Source organism: Chiloscyllium plagiosum, unplaced genomic scaffold (assembly GCF_037043375.1).
Source record: "Chiloscyllium plagiosum isolate Xiang-an unplaced genomic scaffold, Cpla_swu_hap1 HiC_scaffold_24, whole genome shotgun sequence".
NCBI lineage: Eukaryota > Metazoa > Chordata > Chondrichthyes > Orectolobiformes > Hemiscylliidae > Chiloscyllium > Chiloscyllium plagiosum.
Window position 1 is genome coordinate 44,666,697 of NW_028270162.1, and position 25,879 is coordinate 44,692,575.

Here is a 25,879-nt window from a genome sequence, read left to right on the forward strand (position 1 = left end):
TCTCAGTACTGCGGTTGGTCATTCTCCAAGCATCAATGGATGATATTAATGACCGTGCAAGCCACCTAACCTTGGTAGCTGAAGTAGGAATATGTTGAACAACCGGCCTCCTATCTGTCATGATGATAGTGATCCAATTTTATAGTTGCACTGTCTTACCTTGTTTGACAGGCAGTTGGTAAACACAGCTAAACGAGGACAAGGTTTCTTCAAGCGGTTGAAGAGAGAGGAAGAGGAGAAACAAAATGTGCTGCTGATGGAGCAAAAGAAACTAATGGAGAAACGCAGCAAAGAATGGCAACCTCCCAAGTACTCTTCAGATGAGGAATCTGAGGAAGAACAACATGAAGTGAAGGGGTAAGTGGCTCTTTGATATTATTGGAGGTCTACTATGCTCATTCAACATACTGTATGTATTTCATTGTGACAGCATTTCATTGTTTTGTAAGCTAAATCTTTGTTCTTTCTCAGAAATAATCATTCAAATTTGGCAGGAGAGAAATTAGCTTCAAACAATTTTTTAAAAATTATAGTTATGTTTAATTTGAAAGAAGATTAACTTTGCATTAAGGAACACAGTGCCTGCAGTTTTCTATATAGGTTGTTATCTAGCTTGCTATCTTCCAGAGATTACCATTTTTGGGTTGTATTATTTGCAGAGTTAATCTGGGCAGCACAGTGGCTTAGCACCACTGCCTCACAGCGCCAGGGAACAGCGCTTCGGGCAACACATTCTCCCTGTGTCTGCATGGGTTTCCTCCCACGATCTAGGATGTGCAGGCTAGGTGGATTAGCCATGGGAAGTGCAGGGTTAAAGGGATAGGGTAGGGGATAGGTCTGGATGGGATGCTTTTCAGAGGGTCAGTGTGGATCGATGGACTGAATGGCCTGCTTCATCACTGTACTGATTATATAAAAAATGTTGAAAAAACACACCAGTCATACCATGGCTGGAATACTGTGAACAGATTTGGTCCTCTAATCTAAGGAAAGATTTACTGACAATGAGGCAGTCCAGAGAAGTCCACTGGGTTGATCCTGAGAATGGACAGCTTGCTGTATGAGAAGGGCTGAATAGGTTAGGTTGCACTCATTGGAATTCAGAAGAATGGGAAGAGACCTTTACTGAAACATACAAGCATCTCGGAGGGGCTTGACAGGGTAAATGCTGAGAGATTGGTCCTAGACTCCCTGACAGGGGATACAATGAGCATAATCTCAGAGGAAGAATCACCCAGTTAGGACAGAGACGAGGAAGAATTTCTTCTCTCAAAGGGGTGAATCTGTGCAATTCTTTACCACAGAAGACTTGCCAAGGTTAGGTTGTTATGTATATTCGAGGCTGAAATGGATAGATTTTTAATTAATAATAGAATCAAGGGTTATGGGGGAAAAGACAGGAAAGTGAAATTGAGACTTATTACGTCAGCTATAATCTCATTGAATAGCATAGCAGGCTTAAAGGGCTGAATGGCCTACATCTGCTTCTATGTGTTCTGGATAACCTCTCTAAAGCATTAACAGTGATCTCAAACAATTCCTATGCAGGAAGTGACTCTTTCCTGGCGTTGGGTGGATAGAAGATGATGGCATTTTCTTTATATAATACTTTTTGTGATCTCAGGATGTCCAGAAGAGCCTTCTAGTTATGAGAGTTTTTTAAGTGTAATTCTGTAAATATTACTTTGATTTTAGCGTTTTATCTATGTGCTATGCAACTTGAAACCTTGTAGACTTAAAATGTACATATGTTGCAAACAAACTGCCATCGGGGTGGCATGGTGGTTTAGTGGTTAGCACTGCTGCCTCACAGCTCCAGGGACCCAGGTTTGATTCCATCCTCAGGTGACTGTCTATGTGGAGTTTGCATGTTCTCCCTGTGTCTGCGTGGGTTTCCTCTGGCTGCTCTGGTTTCCTCCCACAGTCCAAAGATGTGCAGGTTGGGTGAATTGGACATGCTAAATTAACCCATAGTATTCAGGGATGTGTAGGTTAGGTGCATTAGTGAGGTGTAAATGTGGGGGAATGGGTCTGGGTGGGTTACTCTTCGGAGGGTCGGTGTGGACTTGTTGGGGTGAAGAGCCCGTTTCCACACTGTAGGGATTCTATGATTGTATGAAATTAGACATTGTCTTTCTGCCACCAAGAGCAGTCATTTTTTGGTATTACCAACTCATACGCACAACATCCTTGCACATGCTGAGGTGCAGCGTGATGTGCCCTCAACACTGAAACAAATTCCCATAAATTCTGCATCTGTAACGTATATCATTGTTCATGTCAGAAAAACGTCAGTATGTGCAACTTTCAATCATGTTGCACTCCCAAATTAATGAAAAGCCTCAATTGTGCTGATATGTGCTTGGTGATGATATTTTCTTGTCATGGTATTTTGCTTAGGATTTTTGTAACGGAACCAATCTTCTCACCACGGTCAAATGCACTAAAAGTCAACCCCCGAAGGGCTTCCAGTAAAAGAAAGATTCGAGATGCACGACCTTACACCCCAGTACATTGTAGCCTTGTGTCAACCAGATTGACGGAAAAGGACATGTGAGTATAATTCCAAATGGATGTGCTTGGATAACTATTTTTCACTCATCACTTAAGAAAGTTATGAGGAATATATCATCCAATGAATCCCATTACAGGGGAACCAATCTTATAGTAATATTCGAGCACCTCTTAAGATAGTGATCCATGAGACTTTGTAATTACTTTAGTGCCTGTCGGCTGGCCTTTGTATAATCGACACTGAAACCTTGCTCTCCCATAGCACCTAGTCACTCACCATTAGGAACAGACTCCTGATTTCTCTGTTTTGTATCCAAAGTCTTCACATTTCCTCAACTTGAACCCCATCTTCTACAGTTTTACGTATGCTTAACATGTCTATGGTATTTTGAAACTTCCTGTTTTCACGATTAATTGTGCCTCCCAATCTCCTGAAAAGAAACAAGCAACTTAATTACTGTTGTATCTTTCATGAGATGGATTTCCAAAATCCTTTACAGTCTACTAAATACTTTGGAATGTGACAAATGTTGTATTGTAATAGTTTATTTATTGCTGAGAAAAATATATTAAAAATATGCAAGAAAAATCCTGCGCATTTCACTCCTAAGTATAAAGGACAGAGAAAAAGATCCACAAAATCTCAATGCAAGCACAAAATGCTTTGTAGCAAAGTATGTTAATTAAAAATAATACAAGCATTTTAAAATATTGTGTTCTGCTAAGATTCATGAGGAGAGTAAAGGTTTCTTTTATATTTGATATGCACCAGGACTGCTATTACGTTCACTATAATTGTGCTTAGGATTCCTTACAAGTGATACATTCTCTTTCTGTGCATTTAAGTGATGGTTTATCAATGCAGCTCATGTTCAGCAATCTATCCAAATATCATCATGTCTTTCATACCTGGTTTCTGACAACATAGAAATGTTAAAAAATATCATCTAAGGATATTTTTATTCTAGCTGCATGTTTGAAAGAATATATGAAATTTTCTGATTTGACTGATTTTTCTTCTCTATCTTAAGTAATCTGACACATAAATCCTTCCATTAGGGCTATAATTACACCGTGGTTTCTGCCTTCCCTTCAACAATCAGCTCTAATCACTTGACAGGTGATTTTCATAATTGTACTGAAAATTCATTAAGTGGTCATTTATCTGAATTTCTTCCGTAATTTCTTTTGGAGAAGCAAATGATTTCATCTGGTCAGGTTGAAGGTGCTTGAATATTAGGTAACTGACAACATAATCTAGGAGAAAGTGAAGACTGCAGATGCTGGAGATCAGAGTCTAGATTAGAGTGGTGCTGGAAAAGGACAGCAGGTCAGGTAGCATCTGAGGAGCAGGAGAATCGATGTTTCGGGTATAAGCCTTTCATCAGGAATGCTAGGCGTAACCTAGCAATGCAGTGATGTTTCACTCATGAGTAGCCACTTCCATCCAGAAACATTACTGGTTGTGAAGGACTTACTTCTCAATGTTTTAACCAAGTCTGCTTCTCTATTGTCCTATTTAGAACAGTGCAATCTGAAGTTATTGTTACAAATTCAGTAGTAGGTAGTTGCCATGAGTAATTTAAATCCTTGCATTTTTTTGTAGAGATTTTATGATTGGTGCTAAGTGTGAAACCTTCCATGGGAATGGAATGCAGATGGGGAATCAAGCACACTGATCTCACTCTATTCAAAACTGGACATGCATGCCCAAATTCTCTGATAGCCACTCCCATTGCATCAAGAGGTTTATAAAGTCATGAGGGGCATGTTTTGGGTGAATGGCCAAGGTCTTTTTCCCAAGGTAGGGAAATCCAAAACTAAAGGGCATAGGTTTAAGGTGAGAGGGGCAAGATTTAAAAGGGATCTAAGGGCAATAGTAGAAAATCGTAAAATTCATAAATAATAATTCTCCACATGCAGTATTTACCTGGACTATTGCCTTGAAAGAGAGAGAAATCCTGCAAAGGAGAAAAAGACAGAGGGCAAAAATGTTCAAGTTTTCAAACTCTGCTCAGGCGAAGAAGCAAATTTTTTTTATAATTCATTGATGAATTGAAAATCCATTGTTTCCCAGTTGGTGCACACCTTGGGAATTGCCCCAACAAAAAGTAGAACGAAGCCCTACAGCTGATGGAAGGACAGGTCCTTTGTTAGGAGACTATTCTAAACCAGATAGCAGCAATAACGCTACAGTTGATTGCCCTCAGTATCTGTGAAATCAGAAGGAGAAAGAAAATTACATCCATGTGTCTGATCATTACATGGTGATCGCTGCTGCAGTGTTCATTTGGAGGCACTTCAGGTGGGGATTGAGTCAGTCAGCCTTGGTTCCTCTCAGTACAAGAGCCCAACACTGGACTCTTGTTCTATAGGAATGATGTTGTTAAACTTGAAAGGGTTCAGAAAAGATTTACAAGGATGTTGCCAGGGTTGAAGAGTTTGAGCTACAGAGAGAGTCTGAGTAGGCTGGGGCTTTTTCTCTGGAGTGTCAGAGGCTAAGGGGTGACCTTACAGAGATTTATAAAATCATGAGGGGCATGGATAAGGTGAATAGCCAAGGTCATTTCCCCAGGGTAGGGGAGTTTAAAACTAGAGGACATAGGTTTAAAGTGAGAGGAGAAAGATATAAAAGGGACTTGAGGGGCAGCTTTTTCATGCAGAGGGTGGTGTGTGTGTGGAATGAGCTGCCAGATGAAGTGGTGGAGGTTGGTACAATTACAACATTTAAAAGGCATCAGGATGGTTATATTAATGGGAAAGGTTTAGAGGGACTGGGCCAAATGCTAGCAAATGAGAGTAGATTAATTTAGGATATCTGGTTAGCATGGATGAGTTAGACCGAAGGGTCTGTTTCCGTGCTGTATAACTCTATAACTGTAAGGAATAGTCACTCACCCAGTGGACAACTGATGCCCTTTGGAGCAAGGTTCAGAACTTTAGGGAAAGAGGATAATCTCATCTGAGTAGACTTAATGTTTTTCAACTGTAATGTCTGAAGACTCTGCTGCTCTAAGTTTCATGCTTGCTTTCCTATAGGGAACCACTCTTCCGACAACTTTGTGCCTTGACCTGGCTACTTGAGACTGTAACTGTAGAACCGCCAAGCACAATGGGCACTGTTACAACCTGCTGGAGTGCCAGGTAACACTTACCATAGCATCAGATATTAACTCCTGCACTGCGTGTTTGTTCCTTATAGATTTAGAAAACGCCAGTGTAACTGAAGCTTTCAGCTGTAGTCCACTGATAATGCAGGACAGCATTGAGTCACTTGGTTAGCTACAGTAACTTTGCTGTAATTGAATACAAGTTAAGGTGCTGCAGTTAAGCCTCAAATGTTTCAAAGATAGCATGGGTGGAAGACACAATTTGAGTTCCTGTTCCTGCTTACTATTCATATCCTGGCTGCACATTGTATATTTATGCTATCAGGTGGGGAACAAATTGGGCTTCATTCCTTGTAAATCCATTTCACACGGTCACCATTTTCTCTCTGACCTTCAGTTCTTATGTACTGTAATGCAAAACCCTTCATCTCCAATCCAGACATGTTTTTGGAAGTAATGGAACTTGCAATCATTCCAAATTTAGTTGTGACTCATCACTAGCTATTAAGTACACGATATTTGGTTATCATTAAGAGGAGTGGCACCATAGTTAATGGTTGCACAGTGTTTGGCACAGCACAGGAACAGCATGCACATCTTTAATTTTGAAGCCAGAAGGTAAGTAGGAAACCAGACTCCAATTTTTTTACTTAATACTAGATTTATTGTTAGAATGCAACACAAATCTGTCTCCTCCCTAAACAACAGTTAGAATACCATACATCTCTCATACCCAAATTAAATAACCAACAATCCCTTACAGGTTAAATGAAAATAGTATTTTTGGGGGGTGGGGGAAGGTTGATGTGCTCTGGCCTTGCGGTACATACTTAAAGGCAGACACCTAGTGCTCCCTCAGCAATGACACCCAGAACAGATGGAACCTCAAACAAGAGGTATCATAGAATTGTACAGTACAGAAAAGGCCCTCTGGCCCATTGAGTCTGCACGGAGAGAAAACTGCTCTAGGTCTACTCTGGCCCCAGTTTCCTGCACTTGGCCCATTGCCTTGAATCCTATGACATTTCAAGTGCTCATCCAAGATGTTCAAAGATTGTGAGGTTTCCTGCTCAACTATCCTCCCAGTCAACGTCAAATGGCCCCCTCAACTGCCTGCTGTCTGGATCTGTTAAAGGACACTTTGGCTAGGCCAAGGCACTGCTAATGGGCTGCTCTTCTGATCTATCCGCCCCTTTCCACACCAGGTAACCACAGATTGGATATGTGAGTCTGAAGTGGAACCAGATGTTGAGGTGGTATAGCTGCTGCTGTTGTGGTAGCTACTGCCAGCAGATCTCCTGTTGTGGAATGCCATGCTTAAGGACTACTCTCTCAAGTAGTGCAACCTCATCTAATCTACACAAAGGCAGAAAACAGACTCCTCAAGACTGCAGAAATGACAAAAGTTGTTACATGCAACACGTGTTGTGTCCTATTTGTTACGTTGACTTAAACCCGGTTTATTCCCTCAGTGACTGGTAAAGGCTTCAACATGTGCCATTCTGTGGACAAATCCAGAACTCATGAAAAAGGATGTGTAGCACTGAGGAAGGACAAAAAAGAAAATTGTGTGGTAACCTGCTAGAGGTCTTTATGCTTTTGAAAGGGTTTGATTGGGTAGATGTAGGGAAGATGTAGTTCGGAACTCGAGAAGAGTAGTCTCTAGTAAATCAGAAGGTCTCTTGAGGAAGAGTCTCTTTTACCCAGAGAGGAAATAGAGTGTGGAACTCACTACAGAAACAAATAGGTAAAATGATAAGTGTTGATCCATTGAAGAGCAGGATAGATAAATATTTTAAGAAGAGATGTATAGTTATGCTGATGGGGTTAGATGAAGATGAGAGAAAGCTCAAATGGAGCATAAATACCAGTATGGATGATTTGGGCTGAATGGTCTATTCCTGTGCTGTAGATGTAATATGTTAGTCTTGACCTGAAGAACATTAGCTCATTTCCCAGCCTCTACTGATCTTTACATTAAAGTACACTGAATATTTACAAATTCACATCAAAATATGAAATCTAGAACACTTTATAAATTGAAACAGAACAGACCTTAAATCATTTGTAAGTTAATTGAAGATGGATGTGCAAAATAATGTCAAATGAGTTTTGCACAAAGGACAAAGCTAATGAATCAGCAGCTCACAAGAACCAAGGGAAAGTGATTGTCTTCTTCATTTGAAACTTGAGAAGATATTCTGTTTATATCTGGATATGCGATTTTCATGAGGCACAGTATGTATCCTCAGTCAGATATATGCCCTCAGATAAAATCTCCTATTCTCTGTATAAGTGAAAATGAAGCATCAGGAATTCGATAGAAACCTTGCAATGGAGGTCAAAATACAGCCAGAGATTCTCACCTCAATGTGGGCAAAACCATCTTCCAGGCTACAGGGAACACTTGGCTATTTGACCCTCATTGTACTGTGTATGAAGGTGATTGCAGAAGCTTAATATTCACAATATCTCCCCACTTAACGTTGTTTCAACTTTTCGTTAATAATGTAGGGTTAGTATGACTATTTGAAGTTGTCAGTTTACTTTAACGTTGCTTTGCAGACTTGCTGTGCTTGATCTGTTCTACCATTCCAGCCTCATTTCTGGGTTTTGCTTTGTCACGATTTTGTTTGCCAGTGTTTCTGTGTCATTGGCCTCACTTTCTGCCTCTGTGCTTACCTGAGGCTTCAGCTCTGTCCTTCTGTTCACTGCTGACTCCACTCCAGAATTTGACCCAAAGTCCTGGATTCCATCCGTAGCGGCAGAAATCAGCCAGAGCAAGTAATTGTGGGAATCGTGCTGCTGCTAAACCAATCTAACAGGGACAAGAACAGAAGTCACAAAGTTCAGTACTGCTCCTGGCTCAGGCCCCCCAACCCTCAATCCAAACACAGTGGCCCTGGCCCCAAATAGAGCACACACACACACACACACACACACCCCTCCTGATATATTCCCGGACTGTACAATGAGGGTGACTAGTATTTTTTTCTGAATCTTCTATTATTGTTATAGTTAGTGCTGCATTTTATCTTTTGTTTTCTCACCCAGGAATGCAGTGTTGAGAACATATAGTGCAATATTTCAACTTATGCGTTTTTTTGTCTGGATGATAAAATTCTAAAGAAAGCTAACTCAAGTTTTAACATTGATTTCTATGGGAAAACATAATTCATGTAGAGTTGTGATTTTCAGGAATGCAAGCACAACTTTAAGTGAGGACTTGGTGTATGTTTTTAAATACACTGTGCATTGTTACAAACTGTGTCTTGCTTCACTCAGAAACACCTCAGCTCCTGAGTAAACTTTATTTCCTCTTTTCTTTGCACAGAGATCCAGGTGGAATGAAAAATACACCCAGGAAAATCAATAAAGATAAGTCCATAGAAACAAGGTGGGAACAGTTCGTAACACAGCCCAAGGTAAAACATTCAGCCTTTCCCCATAGCACCTAAAAAGTAGCATTACATCAGTCCCCTTGCAAGGTTTGTGAAGGTTTGTAGCTCAGGTTGAGGTTCAGGGTGTAGGTTTGCTTGCTGAGCTGTAGGTTTGATATCCAGACGTTTCATTACCTGGCTAGGTAGCATCATCAGTGGCGACCTCCAAGTGAAGCAAAGCTGTTGTCTCCTGCTTTTTATTTATATGTTTGTCCTGGATGGGGTTCCTGGGGTTTATGGTGATGTCATTTCCTGTTCATTTTCTGAGGGGTTGATAGATGGTATCTAGATCTATGTGTTTGTTTATGGCGTTGTGGTTGGAGTGCCAGGCCTCTAGGAATTCTCTGGCATGTCTTTGCTTAGCCTGTCCCAGGATAGATGTGTTGTCCCAGTCAAAATATCAGTCCCCTTGTTAATGCTGGCACTGGGAACCAAGCTGTTTACACTGGTGCCATGTTTGTCAGTCATATCTCAACCAGGAAAGAACTGTAAAAAACACACACAGTTATGCAGAAGGTACTTTTGTAACAACCAGTCGCTAAATATAGCTCAGACTTGCTGTTTCACTGTTTGAACATGAACATTGAAGGTTCAAGACCTGTGTAAAGTTAGAGCAACCTCTCAGTGAAATACCAAGTGAGTTATCAAACCTAACACAGTCACCTGTTTGATAGCAATGCTTGTGAAAAACATTTCCCTTGGATCAGTTTGCAACTCAATTCATTGAACCACCATGAAGAAGTCCCAAGAAATTGTTTATGTACTTACTTTTTTTACTTTTTGCATGTCCTTTCCATGATGCATTTTTAAAATAATGTTTATACATAGTAAAAATTATCCACCACATATTCTCTGCAAGGATGGACTGAAAATGTTCCTCTGGCTTCCCTGAACTGTGCAGGTAAATGCATAATATACTTTGCTGTTCAAGATGGAAGCAACTTGCTCTCTTTTAACATTTTAGAGTTGAATTTTAATTTCATTGCACAATAATTAGATCAAAATCTCTTCTCTCAACTGGCAATGAGTGCCCTATGTGGCCTCAACACATTGTACGTGTATGCGTATAAATCTACACGCTGGTACAACTTAAACCTTTATTTTCCAGTTCAAAAAGCTTTCTCCTCGGATTCTGCGCAGGACATCGTTACGACCCAGAAGGACCTCTCTTGCAACTGTATCACATGCCAGTGATGCAACCCCCATCCTCGGCAGTGCCTCGTCAGTGATCACTGCTTCTGATGACCTGGGGGCGGGGACTCCGGCTCCAATTTTAGAGTCAGTTTCTGAGGCTGAGGACAACGACTCAACTGCAAGCAGCTCAATCATCCAAAGTAAACAGGAGCAAGAAGGAGAGGAGCCGGTGTCTGACTGTGAGTGTGACCAATCAGTTATCAAGTATTATGCCAGTTGACAGATTGAACAGGACTCTCAGCATTTTGGTAGCCATTAAAACCATCTTAAAGTGGCCAGACTAGTGAGCTCAATGCCGTGTTTTCCTCTTCACTGCTTGTTTGAGTTCTGCGAGTGGTGTGAAAGGATTGTTCTCCGCAAAGACCATACACAAGGCTACAACACGTAATTTGGAGAGGGGAGGAGGTGGCTGTGGTAACATGACAGTGTTAGTATGTCCCTATGTCTGGGCCAAGTCTCTCGTGCTCATGAGGTGTGTCATGTGATGGTCTAAACTGGTTGATTAAAGATACCTACAACACAAAACCTGTCTGTAATTAGGTACTAATTGACCATAGCAGATTTAATTGTTTTAATGAGTAATTAATATCTGTGTAAATGTTATGTCTGCCAGTTAAATGCCACCAAACAGCCATTTGTTTCAGCTGGGTTAATGGCTGAATGAAAAAAGTAAGAATTTTACTATCCGTGTCATTGTTGAACTCGTGGTGCACAGATGAGAAAAACCCATAGACTGTCAGTGTCAAGGAGAGGCTTGTAAGTGAAATTGAAATATTTATTACAATAGAGAGGTATTCTTTTAAGTTTGATATTGAGACAGTTTATATGAATTATAGAGTCATAGATCTGTACAGCATGGAAACAAACTCTACGGTCTAACTTGTCCATGCCAACCAGATATCCTAAATTAATCTAGTCCCATTTGGCCCGTATCCCTTCCTATTCATATACCCATCCGGATGCCTTTTATCTGCTGTAATTTTACCAGCCTCCACCACTTCCTCTGAAAGCTCATTCCATACACGCATCACGCTCTGTGTGAAAAAGTTGCCCTTCTGGTCCCTTTAATGTCTTTTCCCGCTCACCTTAAACCTATGCCCTCTATAGGATTCAATAGGTTACTAATTTAACTTGGTACCTCATTGATGTTGCCCTTTGATACTGATGGTAGATAAGCAGGAGGCTGGAAGAACACAGCAAGCCAGGCAGCATCAGGAGGTAGAGAAGTTAACGTTTCGGGTATAACCCTTCTTCAGTCCTGAAAACTTCTCCACCCCCAGATGCTGCCTGGCTTGTTGTGTTCTTTCAGCCTCTTGCTTGTCTACCTTGGATTCCAACATCTGCAGTTTTTTTTGTCTCTAATTTTGATGCTGATGGACTGTAATAATTACAGCGACTAACTTTCTGTGACTTTGTCATTTGTGTTTCATTAAAAACACACTTTGTAGAACCTATTTCCAATGATACTGTTTTGGCCGGCTGTCTATGTAAATGATCATCACCATCTGTTCGTGTGCTCAAGCATAGCAAGAATTAAACGAGGAAAGGTATTTGAGCATTCACAATCTCAACTGAAGGTGATAATTGGGAACTAATGATCAGTTTTAACAAACATTGGCCTATTTTAACTGTCCACACAGGATTAGAAGCTACATATGTAGCATCCACTGGTGTGCAACAGTATTCTTTCTAAGTGCACTGACTGGTGTAGAACTGAGACAAGATTAGAGTGGTGCTGGAAAAGCACAGCAGGTCAGGCAGCATCCGAGGAGCAGGAGAATCGACGTTTTGGGCATAAGCCCTTCATGATGAAGGACTCCTGCCTGAAACATCGATTGTCCTGCTCCTCAGATGCTGCCTGACCTGCTGTGCTTTTCCAGCACCACTCTAATCTTGTCTCTGGTCTCCAATATCTACAGTACCCACTTTCGCTTAGTGTAGAATTGAGTCAGACAGGCCCAGAAAGTCCCAGATTCAATTTTTTGCTTTCTGCCCCATTACCTGATTATAGCCAGGATATGTGTCACAATTGACTGCAGACTAAAGGAGGAGCAAATCCAGGTAAGGCTCTCACACATTGCCATTGTCACATCACCCCATATTAGACAGTGTGTATACATGTTGATATGAAGTGACAGCAACTCTTGGTTATCATACCATCTTGTGTTTACTTCATCAACTGGAACATCTTCTTGCATCTGAGGAATAACGTTGAAACTTTATTGCTGGAACAGCACAGCAGGTCAGGCAGCATCCAGGGAACAGGAGATTCGACGTTTCGGGCACAGGCCCTTCTTCAGGAATGAAGAAGGGCCTGTGCCCGAAACGTCGAATCTCCTGTTCCCTGGATGCTGCCTGACCTGCTGTGCTGTTCCAGCAATAAAGTTTCAACTTTGATCTCCAGCATCTGCAGACCTCACTTTCTCCTCTGAGGAATAACCACTGGGCTGAGATGGCGGCTGGACTGAATCCAAGCTCAAACCACTGTATCCAGCAGAGGAGAAAAAACTGGGTGCACATGGGGTGTGAGGAGGAGGAAGAAGAATGCATTGTTGTGATGTACAGTAGCATTAGGCAGGAATTTCACGGAAAAAAATCTCTTTGAGGTATATTGACCTAACACAATGACATAAAAAGGTGACAGTAGTTAAGGTGAATTTTATAGCATAACTTTCTTCAGATGAAATCAGTTAACACCAGCTCTGAATAAGCCCAATTCTGAATCATAGTATTACATGAAATGTGAGATAGAAAGTTTGTTTTGTCATGCCATTTATTTCCAACTCCTTCCAACTATCCAGTAGAGCAGTTGCTATCGGTGAAGGGTGCTGTGATTTCATAGAAACGTCTGCAATGCCACTATAATACAAAATAATATTTGGGGTAGGTTGGCCCGAACACTTGCTTTGCTGCTTAAGCATTCCTGTTTTAAAGTCTTCTTTGTTTCATTAGGTATCAAAATGTTTTATTTCCTCTTTCTCTCACATTGCTATTTTTATACAACAGCATAATGTCAGCACCTCACCTCTACTCCATTTGCTCCTTTAGTGTTACATTTCACCAGACCCCTCTTTACCTGGGAAACTTGAAATTACCTGCACACTCTCATCAGTTGTGAAGATACTTTAATATCTAATTAATTTGATGTATTGTCTATCTGTATCCTTCCAAAGATCTTTTATTTTAAAAAAAGAATTAAAGCCGTTTCAGTTTTTTGAATGTGGTTGTTATAGTTTCTGCATAACTGGTTTCTTTCAGCAAGTGTTGATTGATTTATTGGACAAAACAGAATGTGATAATCTTAGTGTAACAATGCATGATAGACCATACAAAGCCAAATCACTGAGATAATGAGGTGTTGCAATGCAGGTAACTGATAATACTTTCCACAGAAATTCATCAGCTGATCTCTAAGCCATCATGTGATTAGAGCTCTTTACCCTAATTGCTATTTATTTCCTTTCAAGATCCTGAAAATATTAATTTGCATAAAATAAAGTTTAGTTGCCCTCACTGCTTGCATATTTCCCCTCTCCTCTCTGCAACCTGCATTTGCGGTTTCTAAATATTCTAAGACATTCTTCAACCTGAGGGACGTTATGTAGTTGCACAATGTTGAAAGAATAACAAGCCAGTTTACTTTCCTCCTGACCTGGGATTTGTGCTTTCCCAGTCAAAGGCTTACATTTATGAAACACCTTCCATGTCAACAATGAATGTTTTTATGAACAAAAGCATAAATTTCTGGAAATACTGAGTGGGTCTGGCAGCATCTGTCGAGAGAAAGCAGAGTTAAAGTTTCAAGTCCAGTAACCCTTCTTCAGGACAGACTAGTTTAGGAATGTAGGTACTGTTTTCTGTGGACTACTTTGACAGCTAATGTAGACAACAAGGCTCCACAAATGACATGACTTATGAATTAAAGACAAGAACCAAACAGCACCTCATAAAGTATTGTGATTCTTATGTTTAGAAGCAATTCTAGATGCCACACTGTGGGAAGAATGTAGGTGCAGAAGAGACTCACCAGCAAGTTGCCTGGGCTGGAGGGATTCAGTGATGAGGACAGATTAGATAGCTGGAGTATTTACCTTAGAGAAGAGAAGGCTGAGGGAGAATTCGAGTGAGATGTGCAAATTCGAGTGAGATCTCCCCCCCCCCCTCCCCCCAACCAGGAAACAGTGTTTTTCAAACTTGGGTGGGGGTCAGACACACTAGTGTTCTCACTCGAATTGAGGGACATAGACAGGGAAAATTTTCCCTTTTATTAGAGGGATCAATATTCGGGGGCATAGTTCTAAGGAAAGGGCCAGGAGATTCAGAAGGGATTTGAAGCAAAAAATCTTTCACCTAGGATGTTGTGCGTGTCTGGAATTTACTGCCTGAAAGGATGGCAGAAGAGAAAACCCTCAAAACATGAAGAACTGCTTAATCCACTTGAAGTGCCATCGCCTACAAGTCTACTGGCTAATTGCTGGAAAATGGGATTAGACAAGATGGATGTTTGGTGACCAACATGGACACAATGGGCTGAAGGGCTTCTTATCATTCTGTAAAAGCTCTCTTTCTACCTAAAAACTACTTACAGCTTGAGATTCATTGTAGATTTTAATAAAATCTTTACCATAAAAATAAATCAGTAAAACCCTTTATTAGTTCTCAAATTGCAAGGTACTTTGGATTCTCCTCTCTATTTATCTATTGTGACCCCCACCTTCTCTCCCCCCCCCCTCCCCCCAACCAGGAAACAGTGTTTTTCAAACTTGGGTGGGGGTCAGACACACTAGTGTTCTCAATTTGGTGTAAGGAGCAACATTATAAAGTTTGTAGATGATACATACTTGACAAAGTCATCAGTTGGATTGATGATGACATAGACAGGATAGTGAAACGGATAAGTACATGTCAAACGGAGACATGTGAAGTGTTCACTTTTGCTATAAACTATAACTGGCTCGATCTTTAATATGTATGAGAAGAGAGACCGTGATACTTATTTGCATAAATCCTTCAAGCCAGCAGGGCAAGTTGACAAAATTGTTAATAAAGCAAATGGATTATTTGAATTTCTAACTAAAGGAATGGAATGTAAGCAAAGAGATTATGACGGAACTTTATTAGTAAGACTTTGAAAGAATTGTGGAAAATCCAAGCTTTGTCTATGAGCAAAGATATGAAGGTAAGGAAAAGATGCAAAGAAAGTTACTCAGGAATTATAAATTTATGTGGAGATATTTGAAAAATTGCAACTGTTTTTCTTGGAGCAGAGAAGGTTAAGAGATGACCTAAGAGTTTGCAGTGGTGACCAGTAATGTACACAGTACTCCAGAGTCAGTCTCATGAAGGCCCTGTATAAGAGAAGTATAACCTCCCTTCTGTTACATCCGATTCCTCTCACAATAAGCCATAACATTTATTAGCTTTCCTGATTACTTGCTGTATCTGCATACAAACCTTCTGTGAATCATGCACAAGGACACCCAGATATCTCTGTACCTCAGCGCTCTGCAAACTCTCAGCATTTAGGTAATATGCTGTTTTTTTATTGTTTCTGCCAAAACTGACAATTTTACACTTTCTCACATTGTATTCTAGTTGACAGACCTTTGCCCTAACCATATCTCTTTCTAGGCAACTTGTGTCCTTTCCACAACTCACTTTCCTACTTCTCTTTATGTTATAATGCTAGCAAATTTAACCATCATACCTTCAGACCCTTCATCTAAATTATTTATATACATTTTAAAGAGTTGAAGCTTCATCACCAATCATTTGTGACATCCTGCCAGAACAGAAAAGACCCACTTATTCCTACTCTCCTACTGTCTGTTGAAAGCAAACCATGTACTGGACTGACTTTATTGACAGACATGTGTAAGTCAGAAAAAGAATGTTTTGCACTGTTTCAATAGATGTTTTTGTTACCATTTCTTCAAGGGGTATTCATTATGACTGCTTGCATGAGTTTCAGAAGTTACAGTTATCTCAGCAAGGTGTGCTCACAGGTTGATTTACAATTTAATGTTTCAATTAAATGATTACTGCCTTTGATGTGGTATCTGAACAGAAGTTTGTTTCTATATGAGATCAACAACTTGAGATTTAAGTGCTTTGAATGATTTCACAAATGGTAGTTTCTTAGATTATTATAAGATTTTTAATCTCCATGTGACCAATGAGGTCTGCCCATGATAGGTACTGAGTTACCATGGAAGTGGGTGGCATGGGTGTCAAAAGGAGACATGGGGTGCATGAAATGGCAGAAGTTGGTATTGAATGTGGCATGGACAGTATAGGTGACCACGGGGGAGTGAGTGGAGGTGAGGTGATATAAGAGGTGAGACCTGGTGTGCTGGTCTCTTAACTGTCCAGCATGGAAATCTCTCGGCCCAGCGTGGCCTCAGTATGGACCTCTGACCTCGTGGTGATTCCAGAGCACTCATGGCCTCGAGAAGCTCAAGGTGAAGCCAAGCATAGTCTGGAGTCAGGGCCTAGTGCAGACTGGACACTAGGTGCCAGTGTGAACTGAGTTGGAAGGACGTTTGTTCTGTACTTTTTTATTTCTCTATTTTGTAATTTATTCCTACGAACTGCAATGCAGAACTTTTTGTTTCTTTATTGTGTAATCTTTTTTCCTAAGAACGTGTGCTGAAGATTCTGTACCGAGGTACCTCTGTACCTAACATGGCGCCGTAAGTGGCGACTTGTAAAATTTTCTTTGTGCATATCTGAGTATTGAATTTGTTTCAATGAATTGAATTCTTTTTCATTCACAGCACTAAAACGTTTGTAGAAACAAATAGGACAAAGTTTCAGAGAATTGACGCAGACCTTCCAACCAGCCCACCTTGTCATACACCTACCCTCATGATCTATCTCTCAAATTAATGAAAACAACTGTACCCTTCCCTCTGCCTCTCAAAAGTGAAAACATAAAACAATATTTTTATTAGTGAGGAAGATGTAGCAAGTTGAAAAACTCCCTGGTTCTGCCTATCCACCTCGATAGCAGAAATCAGACCAAACAAGTATTAGAGTCGAGAGTGGGGTGCTGGAAAAGCACAGCAGGTCAGGCAGCATCCGAGGAGCAGGACAATTGGCATTTCCGGCATAAGCCTTCATCAAGAATGTCAATTATCCTGCTCCTTGGATGCTGCCTGACCTGCTGTGCTTTTCCAGTACTACACTCCTGACTCTGATCTCCAGCATCTGCAGTCCTCACTTTCTCCCAACCGAGCATTAGAGTCAGGATAAAACACTGGATTATCCCCTCTGGACCACTATATCCAAGTTTAGACACCACACCTTAGAAAGGAGATGCAACCTTTGGTAAGGATATAGAAGAAATTTGCTTGCTTAGTTCCAGGCTCATTGATAACCGATTCAAATCATAGTTTTGAAATGGGTATTGGATAAATACTTGAAAGGAGAACAATTGTGTGGGTAATAGGAAAAGATTGTTGATGTGACTAATTGGATCGTGCTTTCTGAAAATAAAAGTATGGGTTTGATGGGCCAAATGACCTCTGTGCAATATACAGTTCAATGGTAAGAGCCAATTTCAGTAAAATAGAGAGTTCTGGGGAGGGAGGGAGAATGTTGTTGGGTCAGAGGGGTTGTATCTCCTGCCTCCGGTGCAGTTGTTTGAAAATTTCACAGCCGTCCCCTACTCCTGGCCCTCTGTGATTTGAAAGCCAGGTCTTGAATAACCTGGCATTCCTGATGAAAGGCTTATGCCCGAAATGTTGACTGTCCTGCTTCTCGGATGCTGCCTGACCGGCTGTGCTTTTCCAGCACCACACCCTCGACTCTGATCTCCAGCATCTGCAGACCTCACTTTCTACTTCCTGAAGAGACCACTGGTGTGGCAAACTGTGAGCAGGAGTTAGAATTGAGTGGACACAATCAAACTAGATACATCAGATCAGCTGGTTTAAAACTGGTCCAGCTTGTTATAATCATTGGAATGAAGAAGCATCCAGCTCATTACTTCTTAAACCTTATGGGAAAGTACTTTTGTGGCACAGTGTCTCTCTCTCTGAATCAGAAGTCCTGGATTAAAGACCCACCTACTCCAGTGGAGGGTAATAACATCTCTGGACAGGTTGGTTTATAGCCATGTGGGAGATTTCTTGTGGTGATGTGATAGTCGCCCTACGTCTGGATCAGGAGATTTGGGTTCAAGTCCCATATAATAATGCCACTGGAATGTGATGATTATATACTGCCTACAAGCATGTGGGTCTGTTCTTAAAATTGCTGCAAGGGAGGCGGGGGGAGTAGCTCAAAGACTGGTGGTAAGTAAGTTGACATAACCATTGTTTCATTTGGAATGTTGATATGCTGGTGATGATATTGTATAACATGGGAACTGATCCTGGAATCTACAACAAAGCATCGCTCAATAATCTGTCAGTAATGATAAAATGGCAGCTGTTGTACATCCCTGTGTGATTTTATAACTTACTGTTAATATGTTTTTCCCACGTGGTTGCCTATTCCTAGCTGCCCTCGGTGATAAGTCACTAACTTCTCCAACAGCTGCAATCAGTTTGTGCACTTGTCTTTCACCCTGGAATGTGGATTTCCATCCAGGCCCAACTGACGAGGTGGAAAACTCCTCTCTGGTTTGACACATCCTGCATGAAATCCATTTGGAACTCCCCAGCAGGGACTAATCCAACACAAAGGTGCCTACTCTCTGCTGCTGTTGTTGCATTTGGCAATTTCTCACTGATGAAGTAATGGTGTTCTGGGATTACAGGTTAATAGGGTGTTGTTGAGAGATCTTTACTCTGAATGTTGATCCTTGCACACAGAGTATATAGGACAGTAACAGTACGAAAGTGGTTCACTGCCAGCACTAAAACCTTCACTTTTGACAAATTCACAACAGAAAATGCTGCTTTCTGTGATTTTATTTACAGCTTTGTTTCTGATGATAAACCAGATGACTTTTTCTTAATAGAAAACACTTTTTGGGAATAGTTTGGAATGGGTGTCTGGTACAAATCGCACATTTTAGATTTCATTGGATATCATTTGAAACTTGGTTGAAATAAACTCAGAATCAGCTATGCATGGCTGATTCTGACAGATCCAAAATACTAATCTGAAACCTGCTTTTGATGACTATCATCCATAGCGTGCAAATGTAAAAGGATAGTTTGATAAAGTGATCTACTATCATGTGTGCTGTGTATTCACTTTTTCAGCTAAGTGCACCTTACGCTGTAAGAAATGACAAAACTGACGCCCCAGACTGGAGCAGCGCTCCCTCATAAAATTGAAATCATAAGTGGATATCGTGGTGCTGTTTTAAGGACCGAATGCTGTACACTGATGAGCCATGGACCAGGATGACACCACATGACCAGCAGCCTTGAGTCCCAGCTGTAGTATGCTAGACTAAGAATGTGTTTACATGTTGTTCAGTAACTGAGAGTTATCAACTTGTATGTTAACTAAACCTATTAGAGTGTTCAATTAACTTGAAAATACTTCACTAGTATGAAAACACATCACTATTATAAATGGTAAGGTGTGTTGAGGAAAACACACGAATACTACTGGTGATATTTTATTGAGTGGTCTAGATCTCCCCTTGTAGATTTTTTGAGGAAGTTGCATACAGAACTTTCTGATGAAATTGAACCTGGGGATTTGTTGAGACTCAAAGGTTCCAGTGGGCTAACGTGGACTGGAGAGTTCACATGTCTGCAGGTGTAAGTTTTGCTGTGATTAGGCCAGAAACATCATGGACTTGTCGACATTCCTTTATTTGATGAATAGAAGGCCCTCTTCAAGAATCTCACTATGCCAATCACCTTGCCTAATAAATGTGATCTCAGGACCCCTTCTTGTTCCAATACTGGGATCTGAAGCCCATGGGAGAAGCCTGCTGAAGGTCTCTGAGACTGTTCTTTTGCATTGAAGTGCTGGAATGGTGAGTCCACTCTCAAAAAAATGATGGAAGCAAAACCCATAATAACTTTTAAAAGGAAAGTGGACAGATGCTTAAAGAAGGAAAATGTAAAAAGGTTATGACTGTGCATAGGAGAATAGGAGCACACAGTTAGCAGGTTGGCATGTGCAAAACTGACCAAATAGCCATGCTTTCTTTCAAATGATTCTGCGATCATGGGTTTCTATTTCAATTGATTTATTGAGACAAGGCACACTATACCACCACTGTGCTCTCAGTCAGCTGGAAGAATAAGGTGAAGGTCCTGGGAAGCTCAAGAGTACCATGAAAATGTGCAGTGGGAGAGTAGGTAATTAGTATCATTTTGTCATACACTAATAACACGTGTGAAACTGTAGGAACACAACAAAGATTGGGATGCTGCCCAATCTAGAATCAGCTTCTGTAACGGACTTGAATCCTGAACTGAAACCTAAATGCCCGCATAGTTATTTACAAAATCTGTTTAAAACTCAGCACACAGTGCAAGACCTGATTAGGGTTGCTGTCTGTGTGTGTTGTGACTAGATTCTGATGCTTCTAGTGAGTAGTGAACTGTAGCAAGGATGGGAACTATTGTTTCAAGCTTTTCTTTCAAAAATGTGCTTCATTCATAAAATTTGTACAGGTTAAATAATCAAAATAGTACAATACTGTTCAATTAGAGAGAGCAATGTTTCATGGCACCCTAGAGTTCCTCACTTGGCTTATAGCAGATAACATTTCCAAGGCATTTAATAATTTTGTCACAGCAATAGACCAAAAGGATTTTAAACAGGTTTCAAGCCCTCTGTTTGTTTCAAAGAAATGTTGAAGGTGCCTATCACTCATAGAATGACTTCATTTCTCCAATTAGTTCCTAGCCACTTATAATTTCCTCCACCTCTAGATTAAAGATGCTCAAAATGTTTGAGATCCAAACACACAAAGGTGGCAACAGCATTTGTCATCTCACTTAATTACCATGCTATCCTGTGCAACATTAAGGTTTAAACTTTAAAAGGCAGCAAACACATACTTTTCGTTTACAGCGAATAATTGATATTCAAAGGGAAGCCTGTTCCTGCAGTGGTGACTATTTGATGGTCATCAACATTTACAGTGGGAGAAATAGGATGCACATCTTCCTCCAATGACATCCAGAAAGGCATGCAGCAGGGTTTTTTGCAGTAGGCTGTGGGATCCGATTTCTTGGTGAAATGGGCTTTCGAAGTTTGCAATGTGGGGGGAAACATCACATGACAGTGATCACCCCAAATTGTCCAATGCGTAGTTAGGGAATGGGTTCGCCATCCAGTTAAGAACCAATGGGAGGCCCTCCAGTAGTGGCTGCTCCTCATGATTCAGGAGCACTCAATTCAAATTTATAATTTAAAAAAAAAACACTCAGCAGCCAAACCATTGAGGAGAGAAAACCCTTGCACTGGACATGCTGCAGCTGATATGATGCAGAGCTGAAGCATGTGTTGCTGGAAAAGCACAGCAGGTCAGGCAGCATCAAAGGAGCAGGAGAATCAACGTTTCGGGCATAAGCCCTTCTTCAGGAATGAGGAGGGTGTGCCAAGCAGGCTAAGATAAAAGGTAGGGAGGAGGGACTTGGGGGAGGGGCGTTGGGAATGCGATAAGTGGAAGGAGGTTAAGGTGACGGTGATAGGCCGGAGAGGGGGTGGAGCCGGAGAGATCGGGAAGAAGATTGCAGGTCAAGAAGGTGGTGCTGAGTCCGAGGGTTGGGACTGAGATAAGGTGGGGGGAGGGGAAATGAGAAAGCTGGAGAAATCTGCATTCATCCCTTGTAGTTGGAGGGTTCCTGGGCGGAAGATGAGGCGCTCTTCCTCCAAGGAGGACAGCTACCTAGATTACACCTCTTCCCACTCTGCCCCCTGTAAAAACGCCATCCCATATTCCCAATTCCTTCGCCTCCGCCGCATCTGCTCCCAGGAGGACCAATTCCAATACCGAACAACCCAGATGGCCTCCTTCTTCAAAGACTGCAATTTCCCCTCAGACGTGGTTGACGATGCTCTCCACCGCATCTCCTCCACTTCCCGCTCCTCCGCCCTTGAACCCCGCCCCTCCAATCGCCACCAGGACAGACCCCACTGGTCCTCACCTACCACCCCACCAACCTCCAGATACATCGTATCATCTTTCGTCATTTCTGCCACCTCCAAACAGACCGCACCACCAAGGATATATTTCCCTCCCCTCCCCTATCAGTGTTCCGGAAAGACCACTCCGTCCGTGACTCCCTCGTCAGGTCCACATCCCCCCACCAACCCAACTTCCACTCCCGGCACCTTCCCCTGCAACTGCAAGAAATGCAAAACTTGCGCCCACACCGCCCCCCTCACTTCCCTCCAAGGCCCCAAGGGATCCTTCCATAACCGTCACAAATTCACCTGCACCTCCACACACATCATTTACTGCATCCGCTGCACCCGATGTGACCTCCTATACATTGGGGAGACAGGCCGCCTACTTGCGGAACTTTTCAGAGAACACCTCTAGGGCACCCGCACAAACCAACCCAAACGCCCCGTGGCTGAACACTTTAACTCCCCCTCCCACTCCGCCAAGGACATGCAGGTCCTTGGCCTCCTCCATCGCCAGACCATAGCAACACGACGCATGGAGGAAGAGCGCCTCATCTTCCACATAGGAATCCTCCAACCACAAGGGATGAATGCAGATTTCTCCAGCTTTCTCATTTCCCCTCCCCCCACCTTATCTCAGTCCCAACCCTCAGACTCAGCACCGCCTTCTTGACCTGCAATCTTCTTTCCGACCTCTCCGGCCCCAAGCCCTCTCTGGCCTATCACCTTAACCTCCTTCCACCTATCGCATTCCCAACGCCCCTCCCGCAAGTCCCTCCTCCCTACCTTTTATCTTAGCCTGCTTGGCACACCCTCCTCATTCCTGAAGAAGGGCTTATGCCCGAAACGTCGATTCTTCTGCTCCTTGGATGCTGCCTGACCTGCTGTGCTTTTCCAGCAACACATTTTTCAGCTCTGATCTCCAGCATCTGCAGTCCTCACTTTCTCCTAGCTGATATGATGCAGGAAAGATGGGAGGACTCAAGGTCTGCTGGTCAACATCGAGGCTGCCTCTAGGCAGCTGAGTTCATCCCTGTTACCTAAAGGGGAGGGGAAGTTGGAGGCCAACTGTGTGAATGTAGTCACCTTCTGACAATAGCCCTCAAGTAGTGTTGAAAGTGCCTCACTGGTTACCCACCACTTGTGGTCAAGTATCCCTGCTGATTCCACCCAGCATCCATGAAAATGACCCAGGAATGGGATAGTTTCACCACTCCTATCGTTGGTGTGAATTACCCTCTTCAGTACTCATTCCATTTGAGTCAAAGCAATTCAGCCTATGGCCATATTTTATTTCAAGGATCACAATCTGACAACTTACTCTGAATGTTGCCATTATTCTTGTATCTGACAGATCTTCAAAAACTGCTCGACACTGTGTACCAGAGCATAAGCAAGGAGCTTCACGGTGAAGATGCAAATCCAGGCAACCGTGAGGAAAGGTACGCGGACTTTGTATTAGAAATTAGAACTGCTTCTAACCTTTATGGTTCTACAAACGTTGGGATGATCACGTGTCAAAATGTACCCAGCACATGTCATTCGGTAAAACAATCAGCACTTTGGAAAATGTGGAGAGCACCATTGTGTGAATAGTCATGCAATAGCCAGGATTTGGGAGAAGAATTGGGGGACTAACCATGGTAGCAACGTGATAGTTTTGTAAACAGGAGGATTGGATTGGAAGAAGATTGGGGCAAAATTTCCACAGTGCTATACAGCAACAGGTGTAGGACATGCCTGGAATATGGGAAGGAGTAGGCATGGAAGAATATAGAGTAGCATATTGGAAGAGCGGAGAGTACAGGAAGAAACAGAGAAAAGGCTAAAATGAGCATCAGGTGAGAAAGACTGTAGAGGACTGGACAATCCATCTTCTGGATCCTGGAAATATGTGGCAGGTCAAAGGGGAAATCAAAAGGTTAATTCATTGTTTTATTCTGTTACATTCTGAATCACAACAGTATTATGGTACCATTTGGCTCATTGTGTCTCCAAAAAAGCATTAAGGCTTGGTATCATTTTCCTGCTTTTTCTTTGTAATCCTGCACATTATTTCTCCTCAAATAGTCATCATTGAGGCCTCTAAAATGCCTCAGTGGAACTTGCCTCCACACATGCAGCTTAGAGTTGAACTGCATACCGTGGGCTGTGTAACAGCCATTTTGCATAGGTATCCATCAAGAGAATAGAACTAATGAGGCTTTAGCAAAGTCTTTCCATTGTGGGCGTTAGCCATGGTTACACAGAGGGTCAGTCATGGCTGGCCACCTTGCTGGGAAGTAGAGCCTGAGGCTGGAGACTTGGACCACACTGGGTCCGCACAAGAGGAACCAGGAGATGGATTACAGCAAGTATAACAGAAACTATCCAACAGCGATTATCATGGACTAGAGCAAGGCTTTCCAAAGTGGAGGTCAGGGTCCAAAGTGAGATCATGAGCTGAAATTTTGGATCTCAAGCTCTGAGCTAGCAATGGTTAACTGTCCTTCCCTTAATAGGTCTCTCCACTTGTCCCACTGCACGCTGAAGGATCACAACAATTTGCAAGCTTTGAATAGGTTCAAAGTAGAAAAAGATTTGGGAAGCACTGGACTAAAGATAATTGGGGACAAGCTTGTTTTTATTGTGTCAAAAGTGCTTACTTTTAATTCATACCTTGACTGACAGTGTCACAGCTGCCCGTTCCTAAATGCCCTCAATTAAATGGTTGTGAGTGACCTTGTTGAACTGCTGCAGTCTGTGGGGACAGACTGGGTAAGAAGGGCATCCCTGGGTTTTATACCAGTGGTTGAGGCAAGCAAAGTATGAAAATGCACAATTTTTATAGTTCTGGTCTAGAATGTCTTGCTGATTTTGGCCATGATGGAGGGAGATTGTGACAACAGGATTCAGAATCGTAGAGAAGAACAGGAGATTTGAGATGGAAGGGGAGTTGAAGAGGAGGGTGTTTTTAAGGAATGTAAAGATAATGGTAGGTTTTGAAATGGGCGATCATGCTTAAAGAAGGATATTGGGTAATGAGTAATAGACTGAAGAGGTTTACAGTCCTTTATGTTATTGTCAACGCGATGGTGAACGCTGTTTGTAAAATGCGAACTTTCGCATACATGTGGTGGCTGTTATGCAATTCCATCCCCAACACTATGTGTTATTTTTAATGCGTGATTTTCTATAGCGCAAGAACACAATTTTCACTGTATAGCCGAAGGGACTAGTTGAGCGGTTGACAGGTGCTATGGTCAAGAGAGCAGTAGAAATTAGGGGAGTGTGAGGTTAGTTTTTAGGTGAAGTATGAGCTGGTCACAGCAAGCATAGACTGTGCTGAACAGATCATCTCTTATTTTAGAGGAAAAAATAATCCATGAGGTTGGATATTATATGCACCCGCCGTGTATGTTTTTGGCAGGACGACATGTAAAATAGGGCAGGTGACCAGGCCACTGCATTCCCACGCAGTCCTATAACACAGAGGATGGGAGGGTGCTAAAGTTAGCAGCCAGCCTGCCAGAGATAGATGAATAATTAAGGGTAAATTGCTCAACTGACCTTAATATTACCCTG

The 25,879-nt window shown here is 41.9% G+C and overlaps 1 protein-coding gene and 1 long non-coding RNA gene across 3 annotated transcripts in view; one reads left to right on the top strand and one right to left on the bottom strand.

Annotated features, from left to right (window-relative positions):
• The window catches only part of LOC122562755 (coiled-coil domain-containing protein 60-like), a 97,448-nt gene that overhangs the window by 41,442 nt on the left and 30,127 nt on the right, over window positions 1-25,879 (top strand). Inside the window, exons 5-10 of one of the 2 annotated variants that reach the window (XM_043715894.2) lie at window positions 172-357; window positions 2,401-2,553; window positions 5,554-5,658; window positions 8,959-9,049; window positions 10,173-10,437; window positions 23,670-23,757. In XM_043715894.2, the coding sequence (XP_043571829.1) occupies window positions 172-357; window positions 2,401-2,553; window positions 5,554-5,658; window positions 8,959-9,049; window positions 10,173-10,437; window positions 23,670-23,757 (888 nt within the window). The remainder of the gene's footprint in view (window positions 1-171; window positions 358-2,400; window positions 2,554-5,553; window positions 5,659-8,958; window positions 9,050-10,172; window positions 10,438-23,669; window positions 23,758-25,879) is intronic. The other variant, XM_043715899.2, reaches the window with a different exon arrangement.
• LOC148145405 (uncharacterized) lies at window positions 2,798-9,473 on the bottom strand. The gene is made up of 3 exons (XR_015761275.1): window positions 9,200-9,473; window positions 8,307-8,442; window positions 2,798-2,945 (listed from the first exon to the last, which is right to left on the bottom strand). It is a non-coding gene; the product is annotated as an uncharacterized LOC148145405 (long non-coding RNA).